This window comes from Struthio camelus, chromosome W, assembly GCF_040807025.1.
Source record: "Struthio camelus isolate bStrCam1 chromosome W, bStrCam1.hap1, whole genome shotgun sequence".
NCBI classification, from domain to species: domain Eukaryota; kingdom Metazoa; phylum Chordata; class Aves; order Struthioniformes; family Struthionidae; genus Struthio; species Struthio camelus.
The window spans coordinates 49,114,860-49,128,606 of record NC_090981.1 but is presented as its reverse complement, the minus strand read 5'-3'; the positions used below and the strand labels follow the sequence as shown (position 1 = coordinate 49,128,606).

At 36.9% G+C, this 13,747-nt stretch overlaps 1 protein-coding gene across 4 annotated transcripts in view; it reads left to right on the top strand.

Moving 5' to 3' along the window:
* LOC104146859 (mitogen-activated protein kinase kinase kinase 1) overlaps window positions 1–13,747 on the top strand; it is a 107,813-nt gene that overhangs the window by 89,534 nt on the left and 4,532 nt on the right. For all 4 annotated transcript variants that reach the window (XM_068924376.1, XM_009679109.2, XM_068924375.1 and 1 more), the window contains 12 exons: window positions 1,442–1,563; window positions 2,247–2,328; window positions 2,465–2,642; window positions 3,552–3,842; window positions 4,277–4,398; window positions 5,615–5,706; window positions 5,969–6,158; window positions 6,483–7,758; window positions 8,842–8,994; window positions 10,245–10,407; window positions 11,937–12,068; window positions 13,496–13,638. In XM_068924376.1, the coding sequence (XP_068780477.1) occupies window positions 1,442–1,563; window positions 2,247–2,328; window positions 2,465–2,642; window positions 3,552–3,842; window positions 4,277–4,398; window positions 5,615–5,706; window positions 5,969–6,158; window positions 6,483–7,758; window positions 8,842–8,994; window positions 10,245–10,407; window positions 11,937–12,068; window positions 13,496–13,638 (2,944 nt within the window). The remainder of the gene's footprint in view (window positions 1–1,441; window positions 1,564–2,246; window positions 2,329–2,464; window positions 2,643–3,551; window positions 3,843–4,276; window positions 4,399–5,614; window positions 5,707–5,968; window positions 6,159–6,482; window positions 7,759–8,841; window positions 8,995–10,244; window positions 10,408–11,936; window positions 12,069–13,495; window positions 13,639–13,747) is intronic.

Here is a 13,747-nt window from a genome sequence, read left to right as displayed (position 1 = left end):
TTCCAAATGTTGAGTCATGTTGCTGTAAATAAATGATACAAATCAACTGGTTAAATATGAAAGGTACTCTGAAATTACTGGCAGGCAAGTTGCTTTTATTTAGATATCTTGTCCAGAAAGATTTTTTTTTTTTTTCATAGGAGTAGCTTAATTGGGTTATGAACTTCATTGCCTTAGTTCTAATTTTTGGCAGGAGAAAAGATTTTTTCAAACTAGTAGTTTGCTAGTACAGCTGATGATTGGTTCCTAGTGTTACTGGCTCGATGAGATAAACTGCCATTCTGTGTCAGTCTGATTTTGCATAATACAAGTACAGGAGAACACTGAGTGTTGGTTTCACTTGAGATAAACTTAGTCAGTTCGGGTAATTACTGTGACTTGCAGTTATTTTTGGTCTGCTACTAATTCTTCAAAAGTATAAAATTAATACTTGTGTTTTTATGCTGTGGAACTAAATTTTCCCTCTAAGCTTATTTCTGTGAAATTTTCAAGGAAAAAAATAGTCAACCATTTCAAAAAAATGCAAGGAGATACATTGTGTCTATATATTCACTTCTACATAAATATATTTTTATTTAAAAAATTACTGTTGCTAAACAAATACATCTTGCAACTTTTTAGACATATGCCAATTGTAACTTAATTTTTATGAATAATAATGTTTTGCACTTTTAAGTAGCATTACAGAAGATTAAGTATGTTTGTTTTCACTAAGTATCCTTTAAGTTTTGAATACTTTTTCTGATGAAATCTCTGATTATATCCATTTAAAAATTACCTTAACTATTTAGTGGGACTAAATAAAATGGAACAACATCTAAAACTCAGAGCGGGGTGTTTTAACCTACGTGGGGTATGTAGGTGTTTTTGTTGTGTATATGGCTGGCTCTATTTTGTCTGTTTCTGTGTATGGCAGAAAGTTTAGGGTGGCTGTGAAGGCGTCTATTAATATTTTTAATTTCACACATTCATCAAATAAAATTTTGTGTTCTGTGGTGAGTTGAAGACTGATTTGTGAACTGATGCCCTGAAAGGAGCGTGATGAGAAAGTCTGTGTAGCCTTCAAAATCTAAACTTTACTTTTTTACTTATTGATTGGTTTTGAAAAGTTAAGGTTTGCTTGTTTAAAGAAGCCTTAGGGAGAAAAATGCAAGTGCCTATGGCTAGGCCTTTCAATCCCTAATTGGTATCTGACCTAGTTTGAAGAAATGTCATGCGTTTTGTGACTTTCCTTTTCATTTCAACAATGTGTTGTCTGTACTCAGTGCTTCTAAAAATCTTGTTGCTCACTTACTCAGAAGATCTGGGAGATGGCTTTATAAGCAGCATATCACCACTCAGAGGTGATTATTTCAAACAGGCAGTTGATCTTTTTCAATTTTAAAGTCTGTTCTGAATTCTGATGCACTGTTTTTACAATCGCAAATATCTGTTTTTATAGTATGAAGGATGAAGAAGAGCAGATGTGCCCCATTTGTTTGTTAGGGATGCTGGATGAAGAAAGCCTGACTGTATGTGAAGATGGCTGCAGGAACAAGTTACACCACCATTGCATGTCAATATGTATGTTGTCATCCTTGTCTCAATTAATTCTGGTATATACTCAAAACTATTAAACCTTAGCGGTTTGTTGAAGAAAAAAAAATATGTAACTGTGAGATTTTGGCATCATTTAGGTATTGATAGTTCGTGGTTTATCAGTTATTCACAAATCAAGTTTGTAATATGATGCTCTGAGAAAAAAGTTAGCTGCAGGGCTAGAGATTTGAATTTTTGCTACCTAAGAGAGAAGATTAAGTCGAACTAGAGCGAGGTCAGGAAAAAACTTTTACCTCTTTTTGACCTCTCATTAGAAAGCCATCCACTATTAGCATGGATTACATAGCTAATTATGGAGTATGTTTACATACTACATTACATAAATAGTTACACGTTTTGCTTTAACAAATAAAATGTCATCCTCCATATTTTAATCCTTTTGAAAAAATCCTGCTTATGTTTGAGGTCTAAAAAGAACAGTATTGTTTCAGTTAATAACGAATTTTAATATTATAGTGCTAAAGCTGAAAGGTTTCTGCATTCAAAAAAAAAAAAAAGTAATGTAAATTCTTCTAAGACTGGCTGCTGTAGATGGCTCAGTTCAGAGGAGTGTTTTTCCTGAAATTGATGTTTTTCAATAAAATTTAACGTCTTCTGGCTTGATACACTAAATATAAAATACCTATTTTTTTATTGCTGTATTTCAGGGGCAGAAGAATGCAGAAGAAACAGAGAGCCACTTATATGTCCTCTTTGTAGATCTAAATGGAGATCTCATGATTTCCACAGGTAAGCGCTTAGTTTTACTGAGTGTAATGAGTTGTTCATTTCTGGATGTTTAGCTGACATTCCTAAATACCCTAAAGTATTTACTTCAGCAAACGTGTCCTTTGTTAATCCACATTATTTGTTGTTACCTTTATAGTCATGAATTGCCAAGTCCTGTGGATTCTTCTGTTCTCCGTGTGGTTCAGCAGCAAACTCAACAGCAATCTATGGCTGGATCGCAAAGAAGAACCCAAGATAGTAATTTTAACCTTACTCATTATGGGGTCCAGCAGATCCCTTCTGCCTATAAAGATTTAGCTGAGCCATGGATTCAGGTAATTTTACCTTGTAAAAGGAGTTTCAAATGTAAAAACTGGTTTTGAACTGCTTTCCTGTTTGTTGTCACTTTTGGTGAATCACGAGGCAATCCTTACAGCTCCTAATTGAAAACTGCATCTATCTTCAGGAGAAGCTGTGATCATTGTGCCAACTGGCCAGCAGTGAAACACACTGAAAATCATTATGCCTTCCTGCTACTGCTTTTGGTCATTAGAAGAGCTTTTTTCTGGAACAGTTTGTAATAAGAGTTCTGTTTTGTTTTACACCTCCAATGTTGCTTCACTTATTTCAAACAAACAAAAATTACAAACCACACATAAGAGCTTGAGTTGAAATCGTCTTTTGGCACGTGTAGAGGAAAGAATGAGTTTCATAATGCTACTGATTCTGTCTGAAGAGGGTTGCTGAAATGCGGTATTTACCAATTTCACCTGCTGAAACAAATTATATTATAATGGAGTGGTCTTTAATCTTTGCTCAGACATGAAAATAAAATGAAAAATTGGACAAGTTGAGGTAGAGCCATGACAGACTTCTAATATATGAATGTTTTAACTTTTGCAGATATTCTAGAATTTGTGTCACAATTCAAAAACTTATTCTGAATTGCATCACATCTCCACAGCTAATGAACAGTCCCCCCTCATTCTGTATAGCAGAGTATTTGAAGGACTGTTGAATGATCATTTAGGATGCTTTATTTCCATCTAAGTTTGTTTTTTTTTTTTTTTTTAAAGACAGTACATCTACTATCATGTTTTTACTGTCAGGCTTCATAAGATGACTTCCCTCCTCCTCCCCCCAACCTGAAACACTTCTTTGTTCTTTTTGGTTACTCTTCTTAAGTATTTAAGTTGCAGTATTATTCAGTATGACTCCTGCAATGTTACCTTTTCTCTTTACAGGTATTTGGAATGGAATTGGTTGGCTGCTTGTTTTCTCGAAACTGGAATATACGAGAGATGGCACTTAGACGCCTTTCGCATGATGTTAGTGGTGCTCTATTACTGGCTAACGGTGAAAGCACTGGAAATTCTGGAAGCAGCAATGGGAACAACACAAGCGCTGGAGCTCTGGGAGCAGCTAGTGGGTCGTCTCAGACCAGTATCTCAGGAGATGTTGTAGTGGAATCCTGCTGCAGTGTGCTGTCTATGGTCTGTGCTGACCCTGTCTACAAAGTGTATGTTGCTGCTTTAGTAAGTAGTTGCTTATTCATTGTATTCTAGTAATTTCCAAGTGACTTGGTTTTTGAAGGGGAGGGAAAAGGAGGAGATGTATGAAGATAAGAAGCCTAGCAATTGTTTTTCAGCACCACTGAACGGCTCTTAACTTCTAACCGTCATCTGAAAGAGAGATGAACAAAATCCTCAAGAAGGGCAAATTGGCATGACTGTACTGGCCAAATATAAGCACTGTAGCAAGCGTTTTCTTAGTATTAACAGTACTTGTATGACCAGATTATTAGCAATCTCAGAGTAATTCCAAAACTGAATATATAGTACACTATTTATCCTTTGAATATTTCACTGATTTTTTTTTTATGCAACTTATGTGAACACTTTTTAAAAAAAAAAAAATGTTGACATAGCTAATCTAACTTTATGCATATTGTTTTTCTCCTTTCTCTTAGAAAACCTTAAGAGCCATGCTGGTGTATACTCCTTGTCATACTTTGGCAGAGAGGACTAAACTACAGCGACTTCTCAAGCCAGTTGTAGAGACAATATTAGTTAAATGTGCAGATGCCAACAGGTATAGTGACTCACAAATCCATTTTAGATAGTTGAAATAGCTTGAAACTTCATTTGCCGCTATTTTATGCAGAGCTAAGAAACCAAATAGTGGTGGTAAAATAAAATGTATTGGTCATGACTATAAATAAATCATGGTATGTTTTTACTGAAGTCTAGCTGCTACCAACCAACTTTTGTCTCAAAAGGCCTCTAGTTTCTGTCGTTTTGAAGGAACGTGATTATATTTTTTTCCAGCACTTGCAGATCTTAAACGCTATCCTTCTTCCATAGGCCTTCTTCCCATTAAAAACAACAACAAAAAAAATATTTTGGGTGTTGTCATCAACCATCCCTTCCCCCTCAGTTTGCTTTGGTCTAATTCTTGTGACTGCTCTTTAAAAGTCTTTAGCAAGTATCTGTCATCAGTATATGTAATATACTTATACATGTTCCTCACTGCAATGAAAGCTGTGGTACTTCTATTTCTTTAAAGCTTAACATAGTGCTATGTAATAAGAAGCAACAGTGTTATGTTAAGAGGTGGCTGTTCTGAGAGAATATCTCTGGCAGTTCTGGTTTACATAGGCCTTGCCTTCCTGTCCCAAGCTACCCTGTCTGCTCTGCCAGACCAACCAATTTGTGCCTGTGCTGTGAACTAGGTGCAGCAGTGATTCAGCTTGATTTTTGTCTCTTTCAGTTTACTTCCTAAGCAGCATTGATCAGAATCAATGATTCTGAAAATACAGCCCCAGATGCTTGCTTTTTTTCCCTTGTCTAGCGATAGAATAACTAAAATTAAAGGAATAAGTGAAACAGACCTGTACTTCTATTTTTTTGACAGTGGTGTGGGATCCAGAATTTAACCTGCTTTGTGCAAGAGGATGAGCTCCTGACATGTTGTATTTTCATTAATAAAGAGTTTAAAGAGTTTATTTCCTGAAAGTCTCAAAAGAATTTGGGAAATGTGGATGTGATGGTTTAAGCAAGAAACCTGTTTGTATTTTTCATTTTTTCGCTTGTTAGTGATAGACACTTGCATTTCTGGAGCGTCCTGTAAAAATACCATAATGATTGGTGGCTTACAGGATTATATCAGCGTATTGGCATAAAGGGGTGTGAAACCAATTTCCAAGCAGAGATCTAAGCTTTTGCTAATGATTATTGAAATGTAATAATTAGAATGCTTTTCCTCAAAAGCATCTGCTAAGATTTACTTTGGTTTTAATTTCTTACAGTCGAACAAGTCAACTTTCAGTCTCAACTCTACTGGAGATGTGTAAAGGCCAAGCAGGAGAGCTGGCAGTTGGGAGAGAAATACTTAAATCTGGTAATGATAGCTCTTCATATATAAATGAGTTATAATTACAAGCAAATATACCCAAGTGTCTAAAACTTAATACAGAATTTATCAGAAATCAAAATGGCTCAGAGAACAGTGTTGCTCTTAGGAGTTTGGGAGAGGGTAAGAGTGTGTGTGGAGGGGTTAATTTGGGCACATGTATATTTCTATATGATACAGTTCTAATCTTTATGGAATTTAGATTATGAGTACATTTAATCTTTATGTAATCGACTCTCTTTTTGAATAGGTTCCATTGGTATTGGTGGTGTTGATTATGTCTTAAACTGTATTCTTGGAACCCAGACTGAATCTAGCAACTGGCAAGCACTACTGGGGAGACTTTGTCTGATAGACAGGCTTCTGTTGGAATTCCCTGGTGAATTTTATCCTCACATTGTCTGTGGTGATGTTTTACAGGCTGATACTGTAGTAGACAGGTATGTGCTTACGCTCTTTGGCTTATCTTTGTAGTCAAAAGCTTTTGGTGATTTCTTGAAAAAAGGTTGGTTTTGGCTGTTTTAGCTAACTCTAAGTAGTTTATTTTTATATGCAAAAGTCAGCCTACTTCTCAGAGTAAAGAGTTACCATTTTTTTAAAACTTCTGACCTGTTAAACAATCCTGAAACACCAGTGCAGCAATAAGTCTCCTTTGCTATTGCAGAACTGACAGCCAGGTATACTTTCTTGAGATGGCTTTCTTTGCACTAGTTAACTAGAGCAAATCAGTGTATAAGACAATTTTTTTTCCTTTTAATTTGCAGGTATAAGAAGCTTCTCTCCCTTTTGAATTTTGCCTTGCAGTCCATTGACAATTCACATTCGATGGTTGGCAAACTATCCCGGAGAGTATTTTTGAGTGCAGCAAGAATGGTTGCAAGAGTGCCCCATGTTTTTCTAAAACTATTAGAAATGCTGAGCGTGACACGCTCTACTCATTATGCAAGGATGCGTCGACGTCTGATGGCAATAGCAGATGAAATGGAAATTGCAGAAGCCATCCAGCTAGGAATGGAAGAAATGCATTCTGGAGAATGTCGACATGATGACTTTTTGCAGCTGCCTGTACCAGATAACTCTCCAGAAGCTACAGAAAATAATACTCCTAACAATACTGTCCAGTTATCAGGGAAAAGTGGGAAAGGTTTAGGAGACAAGAAATTGTGTGCCAGTCCAGAGGACGTTTCTGAGACACTGGCTGGCCTAGCTGTGGGACTTCCTGTTTCGTCAGTAACCACAGAGCAACCAAAGCCAGCCATTCAAACAAAAGGAAAGCCCCACAGTCAGTGTTTGAACTCTTCTCCCTCATCCAGTCATTCCCAGTCACTGTTCCCAATGCTTCCGTCTCCTTCCAATCCATCTGTACCAGCTGGCACTGTAACAGATGTCTCTAAACTCAGACCTCAGGGATTCATTCCCTGCAAAATCCCCTCACCTTCTCCTCAAACACAGCGGAAACTTTCTCTCCAGTTTCAAAGAAACAGTTCTGAAAATAAAGAACCAGAGAAACTTTCTCCAGTTTTTACCCAGGCCAGGCCATTGCCATCCAGTCACATACACAGGCCAAAGCCATCTCGACCCACCCTGAGTGATGTGAGCAAGCAGGGAGAAACCTCAAAAAACAGTATGACACTTGACCTGAATGATATTTCACAATGTGATGGCAACAGTAGTAATAGTAGTGCGGTTATACCAAGTGAAGAGACAGTGTTCACACCAGTAGATGAGAAATGTCGATTGGATGCTAATGCAGAACTCAATTCCAGTATCGAGGACCTACTTGAGGCCTCCATGCCAACAAGTGATGGCACAGTTACATTCAAGTCTGAAGTTGCAGTGCTTTCTCCTGAGCGGGCAGAAAATGATGATACTTACAAAGATGATGTAAATCATAATCAAAAATGCAAGGAGAAGATGGAAGCTGAGGAGGAGGAAGCTTTAGCTATTGCTATGGCAATGTCAGCATCTCAAGATGCCCTACCAATAGTGCCCCAATTACAGGTTGAAAATGGTGAAGATATCATAATTATTCAGCAGGATGTAAGTATACATGGAAATTTAACATACAGACTTCCGCTTTCTTAGGTCTGAATTGAGGTTCACTAAATTGATAAAGCTGTGCTGTTGTAGTCTTAACGTTATACGAGTATAGAGACTCGGTGCCTCCTCCTAGGAGTTGGAATGTACATATGAAGAGAAGTACTTCAGTATAAAGAGCCTGCCAGTTCAGGGTACTAATAGAATCCTTCCATGGCTGCTGTTAACAGGTTTAGAGGAGGTATTTGGAAAGGAGGCATCATGTCATGTACCAGCCTTTAAAATGGCAAAGTATAAAAACAAAAATAGGAGGATGCATAAAAAGGCTGGAGGCAATGGAGGATTTTAAGAGTGGAGGCACAGGAAATGAGAATGATGTTATTAAGCAGGAATAGAAATCTACCGGGTTGTGATGCTGATTTACTTTTGAAGGCAATCACGCAAAACCAAATTCCATCTGAAAGAAAAGATGGACAGTGTAGGAGGAGTGGGGGGGGGAGTTTGTTTGTTTGTTTTTTTGCCTCCACGTTTTGAGGGAAGCTGTGAAATGCTTTGGAAGTCAGAAGAAAAAGCTGCTTGTTAGCATATAGATAAAAGCACAAGTGAAAAGAACAGAGAGAGAAAGGAGTGTGTAATGTTTTTTTGTTTTGTTTACAAAGTGGTTGGTATATCTACTTGGAGCAGGGGGGGGAGTAAGACAGGAGTTGGAAGCTTGTGAGGTTGTGAGCCTAGTAAAGGTAGAGTTACTAGGGGAGGAAACGGAGGAAAACATATGCTGGGTTTTGCCATCCTTTGCGTGAGGTAGCAACATGTGATGCATGAAATGCCAGAATGTCTTGCACTTAGGCTTACCTTTCACCTTCAGGTAGTAAGTTAGGAGGTACTTTCTTCTGATGTGTGGTGAGAGTATGTGGATTATAGAAGACTGGTATTCTGATCTCAACTGAAATGTTTATAACATGCAGTACCAATAACCATAAGAGAGAAGAGAAGCATATAAACTTGAGTATTTTCTATCCTTCCAGAATGTTTAAATTTTAGATGCATGTTCGTAAACCTGGAATTGATTTAGAATTTAATTTCCAGACACCAGAAACTCTGCCTGGGCATACCAAAGCAAAACACCATTACAGAGAAGATGCAGAATGGCTTAAAGGGCAGCAAATAGGCCTTGGAGCTTTTTCTTCCTGTTACCAAGCTCAAGATGTAGGAACAGGGACATTAATGGCTGTAAAACAGGTAAATACTTCACTTGTTAATTATATTCTACTTGTTCCTAAATATTACTTTGGAATATTAAATATAGAAGCTCTCTGTTTTCACAAACTGTTCTATACTTCCTCTGCTTCCAGTCATATGTGTACTCACGTAATATAATTTATATACACAGTATTAACATAATATTTTCACTTTCATTTCCCCTTAAAGAGAAAAAACTGTCCTTTTTATATAGCCCTCTCATATTTTTCAAAAGCATTTTTGCTTTTATCAAGTTCACAAATCGGTGAGAGTTAGGAATGAAAACCAAATCTCTTTATTCCAAGTCTAGCTGCTATTTGCTGGTTAACTGTTAAAGTAGTTTTCCTTCATTTACTTCTGAAGATTTTATCCTAAAACAACTTAAGTGGAAAGCATAGTTTAATGCTCGTTTCCAATCCTACACTTGGCTTTGTAGGGCAAGTACTTTTAATATTTAAATGCTTAGATATGAAGGTGTGAATGGGGAAAAAAGATCCAAATACACATGCTAAATGGAGAATTTTGGAAAATTCTAGAGCTGATCTTTTAGGCATAAGGTGACCTATGTCTGAATTAATGATACCGACATGGAGGGAATTTTAATTTTAACATTTTCTTATTAGTTAGAAAATAAATTTATACCTATGGACTTGAGAAGTTTCAAATCATTTAATCAGGGACAAAATATCTGTTATCAGGTGTTTTTCCTCTGAAACTTGCTTGCCTGTGAAAGAGTACAACTATCTATGTGGTTCTCAAGGTGCTTCCTGGAGAAAGATGATTGAGTCTCATAGATGATTAGAAAGATGATTATTTCCCAGAGGAAACTCTGAAACAATGGTATGTTGTAGAGAATTAGTAGGGATCAGAGCTGGGGTTGGTTCCAAGTCCATCTCTGGACTTTTGGTTGGCTTTTGCCTCTCAGCTTTCTGGGATAATAGGTTTAGTCCTAATGCAAATAGATAATATGGTTAAAATGGTAAGGACCTTGCAAATAGCATCACTGTCAGAACCTAGTTTCAGGTATTATCTTTTCCCTTTTCTTCAACATCAGAAAAACACTTTCCTAGTTTAAGCAAAGGAAGGAGACTTCCCAGCTCCACACTTGCAGAGATTCTATTGGCATTTTCCCCAGGTGATTGCTCTTACATTTCTGTGATTGTCTCACATGGAGAGAGATTCTCAGTTGAAAGGCCTTGAGAGTCTGGTAATTATGGAAGGTAAATCTGGATACAATATCTTTAAAACAGGTGACATATGTCAGGAACACGTCCTCTGAGCAAGAAGAGGTAGTTGAAGCACTGAGAGAAGAGATAAGGATGATGAGTCATCTAAACCACCCTAACATTATTCGAATGTTGGGTGCTACATGTGAGAAGAGCAACTATAATCTCTTTATTGAATGGATGGCAGGTAAACAACATTACGTGCTAAAGACAATGAAAGCATAAGTTGAATCTTGAGCTGTATAGCTTCACACTGCCAAGCATTCCATGTATCACTTCAGTTTGCAAATCTATTAGTATCTTCATTGCCATTGATAACCAGCATAGAGGATTAGTTTACAGAATATTTTGTTGCTTTTTAAGTGGTCAGAGATATTCTTACAGGCTCTTTTTTTTTTTTTTTTTTTTTTTTTTAATCTGGACTTTTTCATGCTTAGTGTGTCATACGACTAATGTAACTGGAAACCTTGAGCAAAAATTCTAGTCCTTGTTCTGAATTTCTAAAAGAGCAGAGAGGGAGGCAAGCTTCAGTCTGGTATATTTTTAAGCCATATCACTTTCATTATAGCTGCATAATGTTAAATGATTATTTTTAGTCAACTTTTTATAATAATTAATAGATTTCAGGAAAAACATGTTCAAATCTTAGTTTAAATTTGTAAAGTGGTAATTTAGTAATAAATAGTGAGATCTTTTTACTATTGTATAAATCAGGGGACAATAAAGTTCACATACCTTAAGATGGAACTTTATTAATTTTATGAATGACATTATATGATGTGGGATTATGTATTTTCTAGTCTACCAAGGGACCAGATTTGATATCTTATACATCCTTTTAGCCTACAAAATAAAGCATTGCACCTTAACACACATTTTTTGGTGGAAACCACTTAGTAATACCAGAGTGCTAACCAGCAAGCCCAAGTATGTGGTGTTATGAGCAGTGGTGCAGAAAATACTTTCTTGAAACTCAGGCTGACTTGAAGAGAAAATATTTATAAAGTATGATTTTTCTGGAGTAGTGTTATGTACGTAATGAAATATCAGGAATTCTCCTTACTGCATTTGAGCCCAGGTTATAATAGAGTACTCTAAGAAGCACAGTGCAACTCCAAAAACTTGACAAATCTATATGCCATTTCTAGAAAACAAAGAGGAAGATGCTACTCTTCCTAGTAGGTATACTAGACTTCTAGATATTGATACTTAAATGGTAACAAAAGCAAATTAAGATCCTGAGAGGGAACATACACTGGAGGCTGTACATATGTATTACCCCAGAGAGAGCTAGTTTTTCTACTACTTGAAAAACTTAATGCAAGATCCGGATAAATACGTGTAGGGCGTTTTTCTAATCATCAACGATACCTGGTACGCTAACATATTTATGTATGTATTTGCATGTGCATAGACACACATACACGTGTGATTTTTTTTGTGTGTTTTTTCTTTTTCTGAGGAAAGATGAAATTAGTAGGATGCATGAAGAGATGTAATTTTTAAACTTATGCTTTTTCCAGGTAGAAAGTAACTGTGTAATTGAATATTTTGTTCTTTGCCTGTGGAACTCTCTAATATATTTAGGGGGATGGGTAAGAAAACTAGTTTTCAGCTTGGAATACAAATATCAAGCTCCAAGTTTTTGAGGCAATGCTGCATTCTACTAATCTCCAGTATAAATGTTGATTAAATTGTATCATTTTTATTTTCTAGGAGGCTCAGTTGCTCACTTGTTAAGTAAATATGGAGCCTTCAAAGAATCAGTAATTATTAATTATACAGAACAACTGTTACGTGGCCTTTCTTACCTCCATGAGAATCAGATAATCCATAGAGATGTTAAAGGTAAAAATTATTTAAAATGTCATTATAATGACCTTATGAGTATGTATAACTACCTGAAGGGAGAGTGTTAAGAGGATGGGGCCAGAGTCTTCTCAGTGGTGCCCAGCGATAGGACGAGAGCCAGCAGGCACAAACTGAAACACAGGAAGCTCCGTCGGAACATAAGGAAAAACTTCTTTGCTGTGAGGGTGACTGAGCACTGGAACAGGTTGCCCAGAGAGGTTGGGGAGTCTCCTTCCCTGGAGATCTGGACAGGGATACAATCTGGACAGGGATACAATCTGGACAGGGTCCTGGGCAGCTTGCTCTAGGTGATGCTACTTGAGCAGGGAGGTTGAACTAGATGATCTCCGGAGGTCCCTTCCAACCTCAACCATTCTGTGATTTAACAAGTAATATTCAGAAAGCACTGTGTAATTTTCCTGTTTGAGACCTATTACATGGGTTGAATACAGTCTCACGAGTGGGGTTTTTATTGGATTTGTCTCATCACACTTAGCCTTTAATCCACGGAAATTAGTCAGAATGTTCATAGCATGTTTGAGGATATTTGCTACCTGTGCCGAAGGTTTGGCTTTCTGGACTTGTTCAAATAAAATATAAAGTTATTATATAGTTTTAATAGTTGATTAGTCGGATTGACATAAATATTTACCCTGAAATGACAGCAAAATCTGTGAATAAGCCAAAATAAGAGCTCAAGTTTTTAACGCATAGAAATAATCTGGTGGGTTTTCTTCCTTCATCCTAACTAAACATAAATACAGTTGTGCTTAGGAGATGCTTGTATGGCCTGTTAATACTGTATAAATTCTTGGTTTTAACTTGATTTTTTGCGTATCCAAGAGATTTAATTTAACAAACGAAATTTGGACTTCACTGAGAAATCCCAATCTTGAAAACTTTTACTGCTTTTAACATCACTATAGCTGTCCATAAAGTAGAGAGAGATCCAGATAACTAGCAACACGGCAATGGTAAACTTATGACTTCTTGTATTTCTCCTTAAAATAGGAAAGCTCTCTGTGCCTCTAATTCCCTTTTAAGAGAACTCAGAACAGATAAAAGTTTAAATTTCATAGGAAGCAGCAGGCAGTGAAAACCTCCAGGGTTTTGGATCGCTGTTTTCCTTCTTTCTCCCAGTTCCAGGCATCATTCCAGAATCCTATGTTTGCCCTACTTTGAAAGTTTGATTGCTTCTCTAAATCTCTCAGATGGCCTCAAGCTGTGTGCAGTATCGTTCAGGCATAACAGAAAAGTGGCCTATTATTAGATTTTGTCCCTGGTTTCTAGATTTTCTTGCTACCAGTGGTGGGGAATATCAAACTATTTACAGTTTTGAAATGGAGGGAGGGTGGTTGTGTGTTCTTTCTTTTGCCTTTGATAGAAAGCCAACTAGCAGGTTTTTTTTATTATGCTGTTGACAGGTGCCAATTTGCTAATTGACAGCACAGGTCATAGATTAAGAATTGCTGATTTTGGAGCTGCAGCCAGGCTGGCATCGAAAGGAACTGGTGCTGGGGAGTTTCAGGGACAGTTGTTGGGAACTATTGCATTTATGGCACCAGAGGTAAGAAAGCAGTTTTGGAAGTTGCATGAAAAAGTTTATTTGAACTCTACACTAATTTAAACAGCCAAACAGAAGAAACTGCTGTAAATGTTTCAAATGTATTTTATAA